At 31.1% G+C, this 20,368-nt stretch overlaps 2 protein-coding genes across 2 annotated transcripts in view; one reads left to right on the forward strand and one right to left on the reverse strand.

Moving 5' to 3' along the window:
• The window catches only part of Aprt (adenine phosphoribosyltransferase), a 37,663-nt gene extending 25,394 nt beyond the window's left edge, over nt 1-12,269 (reverse strand). Inside the window, exon 1 of the mRNA XM_075359568.1 lies at nt 11,956-12,269. Within this exon, the coding sequence (XP_075215683.1) occupies nt 11,956-12,053 (98 nt within the window). The 5' untranslated portion in view covers nt 12,054-12,269. The remainder of the gene's footprint in view (nt 1-11,955) is intronic.
• A 206-nt stretch (nt 12,270-12,475) lies between these two features.
• LOC142321466 (uncharacterized) overlaps nt 12,476-20,368 on the forward strand; it is a 21,733-nt gene continuing 13,840 nt past the window's right edge. Inside the window, exon 1 of the mRNA XM_075359569.1 lies at nt 12,476-12,708. Within this exon, the coding sequence (XP_075215684.1) occupies nt 12,595-12,708 (114 nt within the window). The 5' untranslated portion in view covers nt 12,476-12,594. The remainder of the gene's footprint in view (nt 12,709-20,368) is intronic.

Consider the following 20,368-nt stretch of genomic DNA (forward strand, 5'->3'; position numbering starts at 1 on the left):
TATATCTTTACAATCCGATTCGCTTTCTGTATCATCTTTTGGTTTTTGTATTTTGTTTAAGCACTTGTACACAGTGCTGTGCCTGGATTTAATTTAAGATTTGAACTGCTTGTTCAAAATGTCAAAGATATTTCTGAAGAGATTTTTTAACCGGTTTAGTGTGACAACTAAATGGGCCAGAGCAACCTTTCCCATTAATATGAAAATATTTATCTAAATATTTGGTTTTATGAAAAGAACAAAGTTTTTGTTTCAGTACGTCCACTACTTAAAGATATCAATGTTATTTGCTGTTCAGTAAACTCTAAAATATCGTTCTATACTGAAGATCTATTGCAAGTCAATTTTTTACATACTGTTTCAGTGTGAATGCTAATTGAACACTCCATAATCTGTTTTTATAAAATGCAAGGGTTCTTACAATAACAATTCAGTTAGTATAAATTATAAACCTACCAACTGCACCTCACTTTGTCTTAACCCAGTTTCTCTACAGCTAAAATAAAAATCTATGTAATTAATAAAATCAAAAATATAAGATATCACATAAAAGAGAGGTTCATTGCTAATAAAATTACTTTATAAACAATTGTGCATTACCTAACCACAGCATTAACATTAACAACAATACAACATATCACACTGAAATCAAAACAATAACTGAGCCTTCTACAATGTTTGCACTCAGGATTACGCAAACATTCATGACTATATTCAAGTCAAGTCTATCATAACATTCAAGTCTATTCACTTTTGTGTTTAAACATGAGTTTGTGTGTATGAATTCTACTTTAAGTAACAAACTATCTAAAATATAAGCTATCTCATTATAGAGATATCAAGGTATTTTGTATAGTAGACCTACATTACTATCTGAAAAAATGCATGCTGTGAATTTTTTGGATATATTGTTCATGGTTAGAAGGAAGAGTGTTTTTAGCCGTTTTGATGGCTTCATTACTCATCAATCCCTTTGAATAACAAAATAAATTTTAAATGGTTTTAAACAATATAAAAATTTACCGCTATAAAAATTTCAGACTTTAGCCACCTGAACCACATGCGTTTTTTGGGCCTCAAAAATGTGACATTTTCAAAATCTTACGATTTGGTAGCCATTGTATTTAATGGACACTCAGTAACAGTCCAATTTTTTTTTCTAAGTACTACTAGTACCTAAGAGTTAAAAGGTAAAAGCAGGCCTGTTACCCTAAGCTCTTCATTCATTATTTATTTTGGGTCCAAAATTGAAAAAAATTGTAAAAAAAAAAATTGTAAATGTAACTTCAAGATGTTGTAAAGATCTTGTAAATGTCACAACATTTGGTTATGCAACAAAATGAATTTTGAACACACCAAGATGAAGTTTCATCTCTACTCTTACCAAAAAGCCCTTTTTGACCTCTGTATGATGTAAAATAAGAATGCTACAGGCTCATGGAAACAGTGACGAAAATGAGTGTTTTACCTGTTGGCAAGTTAGAAAATAGTCTATTACTCAAGAAAATTTTTTTTTAAATATAAAAAAATATTTTTTTGGCACTACAAGGTAGGTAGTTACATATAACAAATATCATTAAAATCAAAAATAGTGATGCAATAAAATTTCTGAAAATTTGTTGAATTAAAATGAAATACCCCAATTCTCCTCACTGCAGTAACGGCTGAACTTAGTGAAATGTTCTTTTCTCAGCTTAGTCTCTGCAAAGATCTGTGAGATCTTGTTAACATCTGCTTTAATGTGCTGTACCAACTGTGTCATTAAAACTGACCTGTGTCAGGCATGTTTTTAGTCTTAACACCAAACCTTTTCATGAAATTTTTTAAACATTGAATAACACTTTCACTGGTGCTTCCTTTTCAAAAATCTCCTGAACTTTTGCCAACACACAACATGAGACTTCATCTAAATAAGTTTCCATCACGAATGCATATTCTTCAACAGTTAACCGCACTTTAACTAACAACACACGATTACGCAACCTTGTTAAAATGCCAGTGCTCGACACAGACTGGCAACATTCAAATGTGCAGGCAATTCCAGCACCAGTTGGAGTAGTTCCAGCTCCAGTCAAACCAACATCTGCCACATGTTTTTACCTATCTCACACCAATACATGCATTTTAACAAAAATATGAATTTAAACTACTGAGTGATGGTAGTTCTCTTTTAATTTGAACAGCTTCCAATTGTTATTAGTGGGCATTTTATAATTATCTTTTATAGGTACACTACAAAAGTTACCTTCAATTACTGCTATCTTCACCTTGAGGCATTTGGTCACAGGTTTTTCTTTAAGAACTTGAAAAATTGTGTCATTTTTCTACTTTGAGACATTCTGATATCACTGAAAGTTCAGCTGGAATGTCATAAATAATTGCCTAATCAGATAGGAATTGAAATGATGCAAGATATTAATTAGCCCAGTATACATGGCCCATTCAGTTGGACTTCTACATTTTATCATCTTTAGACTTATTGAAATGTTAATATAATGTTTGATATCCATACCATATAGCTGTTACAGACTTGAAAGAGCTCACTACCTATCTTGTACCACATATGTCTAATTTTGTTCAATTGCAGGTCTCTAGCTTCAACTATGTGCATTAGCACATTTGACTAATTCCCGTTGGTTTTTAGGTGATTTTCCTATTAACTGTATAATTTAAACAAAGAAATTTGAAAATGAATAACAGCCCTCACAATATCAAATGAATCAATCACAGTTAACTCTATCCTGCAATTCATGCTGTGCCAAAAAACTATGTTGGGATACTTTTGAGTCAACTTCACTGCAATGCCAGATTTCTTTTATAACATGACATCAGTGGCAAATGCAACCAAATTTTCTTTAAAATAGTCATCACTGAACCATTTTTATTCAGTTTAATAGAGCCTGAAAAACAGTAACAGCAGATTTGGTAATTCAATCAGATTTAAAATTAAAGTTTGGTAGAAGTTCTTTGCTGGTTTTACATTTTCTACTGGGCGATTCAAGGACTTCAGAACTTTAAAAGCATATAAAAATCGAGATAACTTACAGGTTCAGTTGTGGTCTCATTTCAAATAAGAAATTTAACCATTAAAGCACTTGGAGCCCTAATCTGGCTGGTAGCCATCCATATCTCTCGGTTAGCTTTCTACAGCAGCACGGTAATCTTTCCCTTAGGCAAACAACTGATGTTGGTTGAACAATGCAACCGCATCAAGGAACTCCCACACGGTATGGCAATGCGGCTCTCGTCACACTGACTCACTGCTTGTGAATGGCCAATTTTCCCCTTAAACTCTGAGTTCCAGGGTGGCCTGAGTTCTGCTCTCCCCCCCCCCCCCCCAAAGAGCTGGGCAGTCGAACATCATGTGTTTATTTGACTGGACCTCCCCGCAGATGCACAGCTCATCAGCTGCCACACGGAACCAAAACAAATACTGGTTTAAATTTACATGGTTGGAGAGCACTTGGGCTCCTATTGCCCTTAAAAATGAAGGAGAGGCATACCATCTCTCCAGATCTTGTGTAAATCTACAAAGGACCTTCTCTTAGTCGTGGCATGCTTCCATCGCGAGGCTATAAAGCCTCCTTCGCAAGCGGGAGATGGGCAACTGTTTAAAATTTAGAACCATTGCACCGAGATGACCGTTGCATTAAGGCTCTGTGCTGGGCACTCCTTAGATTTTGAATAAGTGCTTGATTTCTTTCCACCTATGTGCCCAAATGGACGCCGCATAAGAAGTCACACTTTCAAAGACACCTTGGTACACCATATACAAATGACGGCTCGACAGCCCATATTCCTTTCAAGCAATCCTTCTAAGCTTGTGTATCACAGAGACAGCATCTGCCACTACTTGCCTAATGTGGTTGCTAAACAGCAACTTCTCACCAAACAAAATACTTAGGTACTTATAAACTCGAATTCGGCTGATTACACAGCCTTTATAGTTAATATGAGGGTTACAACTGTATAATAATTTGTCTACATCCTTGAGAAGCATAAACTTCATCCGAGCACAGAAATCTTTAAATTTTTAAAGTACACATCCAGCCCTCTGCAGTTGACAAAGCTGCCTGCACTCAGTCTTCTAGCTGTGGTTGTAAGTTACTTTCTCCTGTTAGTTCATGAAGTCATTGGTAAAAGCCTGGACCATGACCCTTTCCAGGAATGTCAGTTCCAAAAGTCCGTCGAATACTAGGTTCTACAGCAAGGGATTGAGAGTGGAGCCCAGCAGGCTTTCCCTGGTGACAGACTTTTCCACAACTATGTACACATCCTTAAACAGAGCCATGCGATCAGACAAGTAAAGTATTCATGTACTATGGCCAGCAGGGCTACGGGAACATTGCAGCATTCCAACTCATAGAGGACAGAACTCCAACACGAGGAAGGCAATGCTGCCTCCATGTCAATAAAAATTTAGAGTCGGCGCTTTCCACCTCAGCAAGAGCATTTAAGATGCAATCCTCTGTGCCAACCCCTTTCATGAAGCCATCCATACTGGTCTCAATTTAGAAGCGAGTTTATATTGATGTTTTCCCAAAGCCATTCCACAACCAGCCTTTCAAGCAACTTGCCAATTACCAGCAAGAGGCTGATGGGTCAATAAATGCTGACCTCACCGGATCCTTTCTGATTTTAAGAGCACGCTCACCAAAGCCACCTGCCAACAAGTCAGAAAGCAACCCCAGCTTAGGCACCCCAAGAACAGCCTGCCAAGCGGCTCTCTTATGACAGGCAGCAGATGAGAGAAAATATCCGGGTTAAGTTGGTCAATCCCCAGTGCCACTCAAAAAACCACTTGTTCTATATCTACAGGATCCACAGCCCATATGCAAGGAATGGTATCTCACCTGCCCTAACGCCGACTTCTGCTTCACCTTCCTAAGCATCTGGAAACAGAGTATCAAGGAATGCCTGGTAAGTCGCCACAGATGTTAAAGTGTGGTCATGACCACCACACCTGCATCAAAAACTAGGCAGCATGTGCAATGGCTAGCTGAGGCATTAATTCAAAGTCTTTGCTCAACAAGATCAGCAGGCAAAAATAAACCCATCTTTAATGAAACCCCACAAGACAAAATCTAGCAAGGTCAAATCTGGGGAGCGAGATGTCCATGCAATTGGACCTTCAACCAATCCAACAACCTGGGAATCAAATTCAAGAAAATCTTTGACTTCTAGGCGGTCCCCCATCTTGCTGATGGACTCCTTGGTCATCATCGTCTAACTGAGGAATTAGAAAATTTGAAAGCATATCCAGATAAATGATACCATTCATGGTTGCCTGCTGGAAAAAAAAGAGTCATACAGTCTTTGTTTGCTTAGGGCATAAAAACCATTGACCTTAGGACTATCACAAATATGCTGCAATGTTTCATGAGGGTTTTCGCTGCCCCATATTTGGCAGCTATGGGTGTTCACCTCATCACTGATGTGAAATGTTGACTAATCACTAAAAATTACATTGTCTAAAAATATATCTGTCTGCAATTCTATCTATCATTTTCACACAAAACTGCAGCCAAGCAACCTTGTCAACATCTGTAGTGTTCAACCATAGTTAGTTTGTATGGCTTCAAGTGCAATCGTTTACATAATACATGCTAAACAGTTGTTAGTTGAATGCAAGTTTCATGTGACGTATGTCCAGTTGATTTCTTCAGACTACATGCAAAGCTTTCTCCCATTGTTCCACAGCAGCTTCAGGAACACATGGTTATCGTGGTGATTTTGTATGAACACCTGTCTCGATGAAGGTTAAGAGTAAATTGTATACCTACTAGGAGGCTACCAACTGTACCCTCTACAAAAGTTACATTGAACTGCAGTTGCTGAATGCAAGTCGTGAAACCAAAACACACAGTGAGCACTTTCTGCACCAGTAAATATATTCATTTTTAACAATGATTGTAAATATATTAATTTTTAACTGATGACAATGTTGGTAGCCAAATTTGGTACTAATGAACAACATGAGCCAAAACTTGGCATGTTTTACTATGAAATGAGACCTCCACCAAATGTAAGTTATTTAAATAAATTCTTATATGTTTTAAATTTAAGTCCTTTTTGAATAACCCATTATAAATAAAGTAGATTTAGCTCCCAAGCTTGCAGATTTGTCAATTACAACAGAAATTTAGCCTAAAAAATTCAAAACCTGTTGGGTGTTTCTTTTTTATTTCATCTGAAATGTAACAGTTTCTGTTGCACTAAGTCTATAGTGTAATCCAATACCAATGCCCATTCCTATTTAAATTTTGGAGCTCAAAAAACTCAAAATGATCAGAAAAATGCCTATCATTGTTTGCCAGGTAGTATGCTAACCTAAATATTTTAGTAGTAAACTCAAGATAAGACACGTTCATTTTATCACAAGTGTTTTCAATTGTTTCCAATTTTGCCATTAACAGATATGGCCTCTGCTGTAATGTGACCTGCCAACTGTTTTTTCTTAAAGAAGTAAGCTGGGCAAGCTTTGTAGACCCATTGAAAGTGACTCTGAATGAAGATCATTCTTTTGTACTACATTCAAAAGATGCGGTATATGCATTTTTAAAAGTACTAAGGTGAGGAACTTGCTACCATAGTGTGCACCTTAACTTACCACTTTGACAATCTAGCCAAGGAAACAACACCACCTTCTTGCGATCCCACATTTCTCCAGTCCATACAGAAGGCCATCGCCATTTTGAAGTATATTATGGTCTAATTCATAACCGTTACTGATTATAGATAAAGATAAAGAAGTAACTTTAATTACAACTGGCTGTTCACTTCCATCAACTCAAGAGTAGATTATTCAGTTCTGAGGTAGATGGTGCCAACAATTCTTCGTTCATTTTCTTCAGGCAGATTGGTCTTTCTTGTTATACCTTCATTTTTAGGTTGACTAAAGAACAATTGTTAGTGTTCATTAGTTTTTTGTTTTTTTTTTTCATACACAGTTCTATGGTAAGACAGTTAACATTTTAATAAAGTTAAAAACTTGTCAACACGAAACAGTAAGTAAAAAGTAACATTTAGCAATCGCAAATCGCACTTACACCAAAAACTAATAATTTGACTCGCCAGTATACAGCACTTTGGCAGTCAGTAGACACACACAACTGACAAGGTGGCAGCTGAGATGGGAAAGGGGACAACAGATTAAGAACACAGACAGAATTAGACTTTAGTAGACCACAACCCAGTGACAAGTGAACCACTGGCATCCACCGTTGCTCCTACCTTTATCTTGTACATATGATTGAACTAGTAGCACATTGTTCATAGTTATGTTAAAAAAAAAGCTTTTCAGTAGGTCAGTAAGTGTATTATAATTACTATACTTATCACGATTTTAAATTTTTTTTAATGAAAATACCACAATATATGAGGTCTGTTAAAAAAACAACTAGACTTTTTTAATTACGTACCAGCAAAGATATTTAGTGACATGTGGTTGGCAGCAATGTATTCCACAAAACCTCCCCTATAACCACATGTTCATAGATTGTTGATATCTTGTTTAGTTTTCGTGTTATTGTTACTTGAGTGCAACGTGTGTTAGTGTTAGTAGGGTTTTTGTAATGTGCAATTTTTTTGATAATTGACTTTTTGTCTCGATGTTGTAGCCATAAACCCAGCTTTTGTCTCCCATTATGATCCTTTGCATGAATGTTTCATCATCATCGGCTTGTTCAAGGAGTTGTCAGCAATTGTCAACTCGATATTCTTTCTGTGTTCAGTCATCAAATGAGGAACAAACTTTGCTACAACTCCATGAATGTTAAATTTTTCTGTCAAAATGTCATGGCATGAACCAATCAAGAAGCTAACCCTTTCTGCAAGTTCTCTGACAGTCAATCAGCGATTTGTACGCACCAGATCGTTGATTTACTGAATGTATGTTTTATCAGTTGGAAGTCGAAGGCTTTCTTGGTCAAGGATCATCTTCAATTAACTGATGACCACTTTTAAATCGTGAAAACCATTCGCAGCATTGCATAAGACCCAGAGAATCATCTCCATAAGCTTGTTTCAAAATTTTAAAAGTTTCTGTGAAAGTTTTCCCCAATTTCATGCAAAATTTAATGTTGTATCGTTGCTCCTGAAAAATGCACATTACAAAAATTACTACTAACACTTAAAACACAATAACACTCAAATAAAAACATGAAAACTAAACAAGATATAACAATCCAAGAACATGTGGTTACAGAGGTGGTTATGCTGAACACAATCCTGCCAACTGCACATCACTAAATATCTCCATTGGTGCATAATTAAAACAGTTAGTTATTTCCTGAGCAGACCTCGTATATGACAAAGTATAATTTTAGCAAAAAAAACAATAAGAGAATGTCATTCCCATGCATTACCGTCCCACAACACCACTGTCAACATGGTTGTAGTAAATATTAATTTATTTTTTTAAACCACTTCCTCATTCATTGAATTATAGGAATTTAGACCTGAAGTATGAAATTCAATGTTGTAACCATAACTGTGAGTTAAGTGTGGTATAAAAATTGTATAGTAATTAAATAATGAAAATGCAAAGAAAATTTTGATTCTAATAAAACACACAGAAATCAAATCAAACAATAAATAACTAATGTGAACTGCAATCAAGATTATCTTCAATTCAAGTAACACTGCATCTGAGAAATTTAAATTAGACATTGTTAATTTATATTCTGCCTGTTACATGAATTTACTTTTTGTTATAAACATAAATATATTAATCAAAGGGAACTAGAATTTTAGGTTTGTAAAAACCTGAATTTTATAAACAAAATCTAATATTTTTGTAAATAAATTTGATTACTCTTCTTTTCATATCTCATTTAACAGAAAAATATGGTGGTACTTTAATATGCAGTCTACCATCACCATGAGGTCTACCGCTACAATACATGCAGTCTTATACCATTGTGTATATAATTTGTATGTTTAATGTTAATCAGGGGAGGTTAGCAAGTGAAGCAAGCACTAGGTTAAGTCTAGTTTATATTACACCAAGTTTAAAACACAGAAATGTCGTTACCTAACAACATAATGCTTACCAACCTCATCTAATTAACGTTAAATACACAAATTGTATATATTTAATAAAATTATATAATTTATAATGTTAGTTTACCATTTAAAATAAATTAAGTGGGATGCTTACTGAGTAAGTGGGATGGTGCTACTTTAGACCTCATGATGATTGTAGACCGCATACTAAAGTAGCTCCAAAATACCCGCAGACATAAAATAGACTAGTTTTAATAATTGTATATCATTAACATTTTCTCAGTGATGTTTTGCTGAGAGTACAATAAAAAAAAACTTAATTATAAAATGACTCCAAGATTAGCTGGTAAATTTACAGAAGCTAATTAGATACTTAGCCCATTAAACATTCTTACTGCCATATAACCTAAACAGAACTCTGAATTAATTTTGTCTAAATTTTAAATGTAGTATTTAATGTTCAAAGTTATGTTTACAAATTGCTGGGTTTTTTTTTTTAATAAAGAAATAAACGTTACAGATTTAGTTATTAATAAATACAATTTTTTCATTAAAAAAAATTTTAATTTTGGTTTAAGACACCATGTTGCCATAAGAAAAATTACTCCATTACAACAAATACTACATGGGCATTACTCCAAAGACAACACTATGGAAAAAATATTAGCATTAAAAATAGGCTTAACTTATGTAAAAGACTAAATAAAAATACTTTTTAAAACTTCTTGTGCCAAGATTTTGGTTTTGTCTAGTGGGATACAAGTAGAATGAGTACTCATTCTATTTTTCAACTAGAAAAGGGAACGAACATGGAATTTTCCATACACACAAGGAGCAAAAACAAAACTACCTTCCACCAGCACGCCAGGGTCAGCATATGGGAGCAACAGTGCTCTCTCTCCCTCACAGCCTTGCGCACAGCTTCCTATGTGCATATGCGCACAACAGCCAAATACCACGCCGCTGGAAATGTGAAGTGCACAGTTCCATTCAAAGATTTTTCACAAACTGGGGATGGCTACTGACATTAATCTTAAGAATTATATGCTGCTGCACAAGTATAAAGAAAAAAGGACTCATTATATCAAATGCTATCGATAATATAAAAAAAATAAATAAATAAATAAAACGTGGAAATACAGAGTGCTGCAGTTTCACAGTGCCTATACATGAGCCGCCACTGCTCTATGGTGCATGATGTAAAAATTTAACTATTAATCCTGTCTAACTTGAACATTTCCCCAGGTATTAATGAAATCCTAAAATACTGCAAGACTGGGATGATTCTCAAACTGTAAAACTGAAATCCAGTTTAGGCAGTGGATTTCTATTGACTTAAAACTAACAATCTTCTGTATCTAAAGTGTACAGACAGAAAAAATTTAAGCAAATAATAATGCATAATTTTATATTAATAAACAAACTTATTTTCTCTTCATTAAGAAATGTTTATTACAAAATGACTGCGTTATAAAGGAGAAAATTTTAATTTTTTTAAGATGAAGCTGCATTTATGATCACTGGTGATTAGGTGGGACATTAAAGTAAAAACTAAGGAAAATGAAGAATAGTATGGAACACAATTATTCATCCATAAAGTCCAAGGATGTGATTCATGTCAGTTATGTATAATGAAATATGGGCTCAACAAATAAAACTTTTAATGATTTGCACATTTCCAAAGCTGTTTTTAGCAGCAACTGGAAACATATTTACCATTGATGAGTAACTAAACTAAAAAATGTCTGAAATTAATAAGTTTTATGATTCTTATAGAAATGATTAATACAGAGTAATTTCTTCAATGTATGGATGCTGCTAACCTTATACTTTAATTAATCCTTATTTTAACTATTAATGTTTCACAAAATTCCAAGCAGTTAACCATTAATAACATAATCAAAAATGGTTATAACTGAAGAGTTTGTAATAATTTTCCAGTTTAATAACTAATTAATGCTTCGAGTCACAGGATGATTTTTTTCATGCTTTAACAACCACAGAAAATATTGTACTGTCTGTTGCACAAATTTCACGTGTTTATCATATTCCTCGCATCACTACTTTTACTGGGCAAAGGCGGACAGTAACAGTTCATCCTTTTTATACACATACTACCGAAATATAAGGGTCACAATAGATAACCAGTCTCCTGCCAAAAGTTCCTCATTTTTTAAAATGAGGAAAATTAAAAAAAATAAAAATAGCTACTATAATTTAACATTACACATTTGATTAAAAATAAGTTTCAAGTACATTAAAGGACAAGAAAGAAAGAAAGAATGCTTTGTAAAAAATTACCATTTTTACCCATTGGCAAATTAAAATTGTGTATACTGCACAGATTATTAAAAACATAAAATAAATAGCAAATATGTCAGTAAATGTCTTTTAATATAAAAAGTTTACTTTATTAATACACACTTATCCTTATTTTCTAATGAAATCCACTTAAGTAGGCCCCACAAGGTATATTATTTTGGGACTATTCTTCCAATTAAATTTTCCCGTAACAGTACAATCACAGTTTTTACCATCACAGTAAGTGTAAAAAATGCCCTCTCAAATTATGGCTATAATTTGATACACAAAGTTTTCACCACAACCTAACAAGCTTCGTGTTTGCAACACGGAAATTAAAAGAAAAACAAAAATCCTAACACGTATACAAAATATAAAATTAGTTCCATTACATGGCATTAATATTTTTCGTAAATTCATATTTCATTAGGTTAAGTACCCATTCTGATAAATAGCACATTATTATTTGTTAATAATATAGGTATAATTTTGTTAATCAAGACATTAATAATAAACTTTCCTATCCTATTAAAATTTCCGCTCCTTATAAACATAATAACAGATATCATATGTAGTTTCATACGTAGTTCAAACCACAGACACAAGTTTTAAACATAAATAGCAAAAAGAAATTTATGAAACAAATACCTAAATATTATTCCTGGTTTTGGAAAATGGGGAAACACACCAATAGCTTCCCGTACGATTTGTAATTTATGTGATTTATCATCGCAAGTAACACTCATTTTGAAAACAGCAACAAGAAAAGTGGTTTCACGCTGAAAACTCAAGAGTAAATAGTTAATCCGAAAGTTAGGTAGACTGACTTGATAAAATTATCTACAGTTAAATTAATATCAATTACTCATAAAAGATATTTTGATTATTTGCAATTCATGCGTACGGGAAAACAAAATTCTTTAACAGAAAAGTACTCTCTTAAGCAACACCATATATCTCGTACCAACATCAACACAAAAATTAAATAACGTTTTGGTGGTTGGAAAAAATAATATTTTAATATAAGAACAATTTTTCCCCCATAACAGTTTTATTAGGAAAGATCATTTCTCTATGTCAAAATACTTACTGTTAAAAAATAAATGTAGGTACAAAAAAATTGTATAATTCAAATTATATTTTGGAGTGTAGATTACCACGTCAGCTGACTAACCAATAGACGCAATTTTTGAATCCGTACGTAAGATGTTTGTAAATTAATGTGGCGAACAAAAGCAAAATGATATAAATAACGTTTTCTTCATACACAATTTTATTTCATAAAAAATGCTACATATAGGTATAAAAAATTTTGAGAGAGTTATTTTTAATCGATCATTCTATAATAAATTGTATGATAATCTGTTATGCAGCAAATACTGTTCTTGTGAACCTGTTCAGGTAAATCAAAGAATATATTGTGCATTATTTGATTTATTTAATTTATAATAACAATATTTAAAATAAGTACAGATAATGATTATTGTAATGCGTTTTCTTTAATAAAGGATACCCAAAATTATAATTTGAATAATGTGTATAGTTTATAGGAAAATGCTTTTATTATTTTAAGCTTAGGTCTTAAATTTCACATTTACAACTGATTATCCAATTTTAACTTAAGAACAAAAAAATCAACACTTACTATTATAATACCAGCTAAGAGAAACTTATTTTGCCTTTGTCTTGGAAATTGTCAATGAAAACTTAAAACAAAGATTCCACTTAAATGTCTTGATAAAAAACAAACTATTTCTTCTTGAAGTGGAGCAGTAAGCTCTAGGTAAAATAAAATAATTCTGAGCAACTGATCAACTACAATTTTTTCATACTTTAATACACCATAGTAGATATGCTTAGGATCAGAAAAACAAGGTCCAAATTCAGGAAGCAAGTTTGGACAGTGGGTGGTGACCTTTGAAAGATTAAGTCTGCACTACATTATCAATATCCAAGCCAAAGATACCAACTCATCTATGATGTTCAAATGCTAATCAGTTCTGTGGAAATAGGTTAAGAGTAAAGGTTTACAATGTTTTTATATTTTTCTTAAAGGTCTTAATTTTTTTTTTTAATATATTAATAATGTTCTACATATATTAGATTTCATAAGCATAATTATCAGAGGCAATTAGATTTAAGTCCAGTACCTTATAAAAATTTCTTAGCCAAGGTTATTTAAATTTCATTCTCAAGATTAACAAGTATCTCAGACCAGCCTTAACTAAGGAAAGTGAGGAATGAGGTAATTCATGTTACATTTTTCATTGAGTTAAATATACTGTTGCTTATCAGCATACCAATCCTGCTGATACACAAATGATTACTCAACCCTAAAAGTGACACCTTCACTCCACATACCAAGGATTGGGTGTTAAATGAAAATAATAACTCAGAAAAAGAAACTCTGGCTAATGTCAATAGGTTAGGTTTGATTATTTATAGGTAAAGAAAATGGAATCTTTTTCTATTTGGCATTGCTTATTGGTAAATGTGAAAATATAATTAAACATATAATAAAAAATAATGAATGAGTAATAAATAAAAACCCATATAAAAAAGCTAATATGAGAAATGATATTACATTCCTATATTAAAAACCAAATTTAGACACCAGTTATTAAAATTATTTTATAAATATATTTTATCCCATAAATTTTTATTTTTTCTAAAACTAATGATTCCATTTATTTGCTATATTTATCAATGTACAAGTCATTAAAAAAATACATGTATTTTATCTAATTGAATCTCTTAACTAAAATTTATCAGAATCGTATTTCAAATTTTGTATGTAAAGGAATATCTATATAACATTCAAAAGGAAATTTCTACAGTTTAATTTGGATTTACAATGTAATAGTTTTTCTCTGTCGCCATTGTAATCCTGACAATTTAATATACAGCCCAAGAAAATATAAGAATAGATTGACTAATTTTGAAATAGACAACAAAAAAACAAATTTTGTTTAATTTAAATAAAGAATGCACATTAAAAATGTGCCAAATGAAAATGTTTGTTGGAAATTTCTGAGGACTATTACTGAAAAAAACCGTGTTTGAAAAGTTGGACCAAGTTTATATTTTAAGAAAATTACTGAATAACTCCAAATTAAATTCAGTAATTTCCTCAATATATAGCAGTTTATAGATTTATAAACATTCAAAAAAGACTGATTTTATACAAATATATATTATATGTACTAAACTGAAAGAAATAGTAGTGAAGTTAGGTTTTTAATATTGTTGGGTTTACTAACTGTTCCATCTTCATATCTTGTTGAGGAAACTGATTTGTATTATAAAATCTGTCTAATATAGAGATCTACTGTCATTTAAGATATATGAAGCAATATTCACATTAGCCTCATTATTTAATGATATTTCGAAACAATTTATCATATATTGGTGCTGAATTATACATAAAAAAACTCCAAACGTTTATAAAAAGTTGTTAAAAAATGTTATTTTATATATTATATTCAACTGACAAATTTTTTCTAATGGGTCTGGTTAATAATAGTAGTAGTAAAGTTCATGTGTGTATATGTAATTCTTCAGCTCAGATTTTTAAAGAAATCATGATCAAATTAATTGTTCAAAAAATAACAATCATGTTAATTTAAAGATTTAGTACCAACTTAGTGTTCCACACTGAATATTAATCAATAATATTAGAGAAGGAATCTGACATTGTTAAACAGGAAAAAATAATGAAGATTTTTAAAGAGAAAAGGATAGAATGGGAAGACAGAAAGTTAATTAAATAATTATACATGTGGCAAACTGTAACATTGAAAGTAATAATTGGTTGACTTGCTGGGTCTAAATAAAATATGTTAGGCAAGGATGCACCCCTCACAGACACTGTTCAACATCCATTGAAGGTATGATAAATAGTATATTAGAAAAAAGAGCAGTAATAAGTATAGAAGGATGAAAAAAAGATACATTAAGGTTTACTGATAATATGGTAATTCTAGCGATTGCTCATACTCGCTTAAAGATTGTTTACAGTTTTGAAGAAGGAATGGAAGAGTATGTAATGAAAATAAATACAGAAAAAGTGAAGTAATGGAAGTAGAAAACAAAGACGATTTAGTGGTAAAAACAAGTGAGGGAAGAATATAAAAAGAAAAAATTACAGATATTTGGAAACTGTAGCGATAGAGAACTGGAAGACCACAATGGAAATAAAAGTTAGATAGCTATGGTAAAAAAACCCTTCAGTAAAAAGAGGAAATTACTATATAGTAAAAGTCTTGATTTAAGGAAGAGTTTAGCCAAGTGCTGTGTATGGAGTGCCTTGTATGTAAGTGAATCATAGACAATGAAAAAAGAGAGGGACTGGGTAGAGGTTTTGAGATGTGGATATGAAAGTAAGATGGACAGATAAAGTGAGGAATGAGGAAGTAATGAACTGAATTAAAGAAAAAAGAGTATAGTATTTAGTCAGGAGGTACACAAATAAAAAGGAGAAACTGGTTAGGACATGTGGTAAGAGGAAATGGAATCTTTAAAACTAGACTGGAAGAATCAGTAGAAGGAGAAAGGAAGCAAGGAAAAAGGTGGATGAATAGAATAAGATGAAATTGGAAACTCCTAAGGGTTGAAGGAGGAGGCTTGGGATATAAATGGATGAAGAACTTCGATGGTGTTAGAGATCTGTCACCAGGTAGATCACCAGATGATAGTTTACTCTGAAGAGCCTGTTTTTTTACTCACTGTATTTAGTTTTTTTTTTTTTTTTTTTTTTTTGTGAACAGATAACCCTCCCTTCACCTCATTATAAAATATAGAATTTCTACATCCTATAACTTACGTGTCAAACATTGATTTTCTTAAAAAAAAAAAAATGCAATACAATATTTTTTACTTACTGTTTTAGTTTCAATCATAGATTTGGTCAATTTAACTTTTCATACAATTTTTTTAGTATTGATTAGGTGCGTTATTTCAATGTACTGCACCTAAAAATTTATTTTAATTTATTTAGTAATTTTTGTGTATAGTTGTAGTTTTCAATATGATAAATTTATCATTTTGTAGTTTACTGTTCATAATTGTTTTTTTTTTTCATATGTAGTTGTAGTTTTCAATATGATAAATTTATCATTTTGTAGTTTACTGTTCATAATTGTTTTTTTTTTTTCATATGTAATTTATTCAATACCTTTGCATATCATTTTCACCCTAAATTACAGCCCCATACATTTTTATTTTTTTATGTTTTCATTCATAGCCTAATGGAAAAAAATTAACATGAATCTATAAAAAGATTTGAAAATGTTTATGTATTTTTTAATAAGGTTTAGCCTTTCAAAGAAAAGTAATAATTTATTAGTGTTGAGGTATATTAGCAAATGAATTAATGTAAAACATGCACATGGACCATACACACACATACACACATGCACACACACAGAGAGAGAGAGAGAGAGAGAGAGAGATAGTTTTGTATATTTGTGTGGTACTTTATTTTTTAGTAATTATTTTTAGTATAGACAGATATTCAGATATTATTTCATTATTTTTATTTGTGTGATCTCAAATTTGGTCATATTTATTGAAATTGATTGTATCTTACTCATCGGGAATTTTTTTTAATAACAATGAGCAATATTCTACATGTAAAATTTATTACACACTTGATTTAACTTGAAAATAAAAGAAGTCATAGAATGTTATGAACTTATTTGATCTAAAAAGTATTTTTGAATTTCCTGTAAGGAAACATTTTTTTTTAAATTTGTAGACTTAGATTTATAACTTCCAAATAGCAAACTGACATCAGTAATAAAACTGTCATTCTGAGAATATTTTGTAGGCTATTTCTCAAAATAAGTTTTTCATAATAAAAGAATATTTCCTGACAGAGTTTATATTGTAAAGTTTAATTAAATTACATTAAACTTGTAATTTGTGCTACTGTGTTCATTGTACCATTGAAATGAAAAAAAGGTTCAATATTATTTACAATTATCTATGCACTTTAGTGGGTTTTCAAGCATTTTAGTGGTGTTAAAAATGCATTAAAGTACAGGAGGACATTTAAAATTATTCTAATGATTAATGGAATGTTTAATCTAGTTCATTAATCTTTGCATACTTGATGCTTTAATCATAAAACATTTCTCTTTTAGAGTTAACCTAATAGTTTTACTGTGATGGTTGTTTTTATTACTTTTTATCAGAAAATTTAGGCTCTACAGAAATAGAAATAAACATTTTATTTCAGTAAGGATTAAGAATTTTTATTTAGAATAGTAAATTTTTATTATAAAATATGCTTCAAATAAAAAACATTTCTGATGTACATCCTAACTTTAAGTAAGATATTAATTCAAAGATATATTACATTATAAAAAGAAAACTATTTTTAACAATTAATAATAATTTAGTAATTTTCAAATAATATATATATAAAATTACAGTAAACACATGTTTAAATTACTGTTATATCTTAAAGATGTGTTTTATTTTTTATATCAAGTTTTTAAAAGCCAGCCTATAAAAATTTATTATAATGTCATGTAAAATAAATAACATAAAAAAATATGTAAAAGAAACCCAAATTTAGAACAATACCTTAACATCCATAGGCATTGGTGATAGGGACATTAACTAATATTCAAATTTTATTCAACCCTAATTAAATATTTATGATATTTATTAAATATTCAGGTGTAAAGCAAATTAAATATGGCATTTAACATTAAAATTGATTGAAATCCCTTCTAAAAATTGTCACTGATGCATATTAAAAAGTGGTTGAGCACTCAACATGTTAAAAGAAAGAAACAATTTTAAATAATAAATTTATTATATATTGAAATTTGTAAAAATTATCTGAAAAGTACAGGATTGATAGACAAATGTGCAGTTAAACTTTGCAATATAAACTGTCAGAAAATATTTTTTTGTTAGGAAAAGATTATTTTGAGAAAAAATTTTTAAATTTTTTATTTAGAGTAGTACATCCTAATTACAAATTTTTTTTAAGTAGCAATTTGTGTTATATAATTATACATGTGGTGTATATACGAGTATGTACGTGTATTTATATGTAGCATATGTTTAGTTCAAAGTAATTCAAGACAAAACCAGTTTAAAACAAAATTAAACTAACCTGATTGGCTTTTTTTTTATAGTCACTTACTATGAAACAGAAGTCTCTAAATAGGTCCATAGACAGAAATTGTTCCATCAAATCAAATAAATGTAAAGAAAGCATCAGGTCCCTATAAATTCACGGATCCAGAGAACAGTTTGCTAGAATCTACTACAACACTAGAGGTGAAGGATTTAGGGAAAAGGGAAAGGGAAAGACATCAAGAAAGGAACATATTAACCCACATTGTAAAATGAGATAAACAATTTACTCAAATGAAGAAGAAAGAGCTGGAAGAAGGTATTTCAAGATGTTCTTGGCAGTGGACATTCATATCATCCACAGTATCTTAGATAATTCTTTACCAGAGTGGTAATGCACACATTACATTATTGAGCAATGATTTTGGGTTAACTGACTTATACACATTCTGTAATAAATAAAAGAAAGGGAGCAGGGAGATACAGTCACCATAGGTCCCATATCTAAAATTTTACTCAGATTAGAATTTCTTTTGCACACTGCATTCTTTAATGCTCCACCTAATTTTCCTCCTAAGTAATAGTCTGTTGAGGACAAATTGCTCAATAGCCAGAATAGTATTAGTTTCTCTATGAAGCCAAAAACTCTTTTCCAGTTTGATTTATTTTATTCTCAAATTTAATTTCTCTGTCAATTTTTATTTCATGTATCTCTACTTAATTTAGTAAAATCTTGCAACCATTTCTTTTTTTGTTTTTAAACTAATTTTGTCATGAAATTAGTTTACTAAAAACTAATTGTTTAAAATTAGTTTAGTAGTAAAACCTAAAAGTTTGTTTCCTTTTGCAGTGCATTAATTGTTTAATTAGTTTTTATTTATATTGAATATCTCTGTAAATTTTACATTTCATCAATGATTATTTGTAAAAAAATTGTTTAAAAGGCTTGATATTTTGTTAGAGAAAAATATTGTTCATCATTCTAAAATTATACTGAATGTTTTCAGGGGGAACATGAGCATGTTCTTGTACTTAAAATTTTTTTTTGAGGAAAAGCAACAATTTGCAGTAAATTTATTAGATGGTCAGAAATCATTTCACAGTGGTGAGGTGCTACCACTTTTTTAGGTTGCAAATGCAAAGCATCTCCCTAGTCTTGAGTTCAATACCTGGGAACATTCTGAAATTTTTCACCTGTAACTTTAACAATTTCTCATCCTATTTGTTAAAATATGTATATAGCACCAAATAGGGTTGTAATATTAAAAATAAAAAACCTTTTCAGCAGAGAGGCTTAGTTTTACAATCTCATTCTTTAACTGTTGTTACCCTTTTCTCTTATCATGATTCCTTGTTCCCTACATAAATACCAAAGCATCCCTCTATGGTACCTGTGGATTTGGAAATGATATTTACTCTGATTTCTTGGTTTATCTGAGGACTTTTTGTTTCCTGCTAAAGGGCTGTAAATAATTCTAATGTTGATTATAGTGCAAATACAGTTAAGCTGGATCTTTGAGGGCAAAAATTATAATGCAGAAGAACACCTGTCATGAGGTTCAATCCATTTGTTTTGGATTTACATCTAAAGCTTCCTATTAAACCTAAACATACCTACCTAAACTTATAATATTTTGTGCTTTTATGATCCATAAATTCAGTCAGCAAAATTTGATCATTCTAAAATATTTAACCAAGATTATCAGTTCAATAGTGCTTAGGTTTTTAAGCAAATTCAGAGATGGTAGTGTCTCTAAATTTTTGACAACTATCATAACATTATTATTACAGACACAACAGAACTATCAGTGAATCTCAGGGTCACTGTAACATGCTTATAAAAAATGGATCTGCTACGCTACATACTGTTGGCAGGATATCAGTCTCAGATTCATGTTTACTGTTTATTAAAAAGATCTTTATTTAAGGATTCAGTTAGACACTAATTAATTTTTATTTATTTTGTTGC

The sequence above is a fragment of the Lycorma delicatula genome, chromosome 3 (assembly GCF_047948215.1).
Source record: "Lycorma delicatula isolate Av1 chromosome 3, ASM4794821v1, whole genome shotgun sequence".
NCBI classification, from domain to species: Eukaryota; Metazoa; Arthropoda; class Insecta; order Hemiptera; family Fulgoridae; genus Lycorma; species Lycorma delicatula.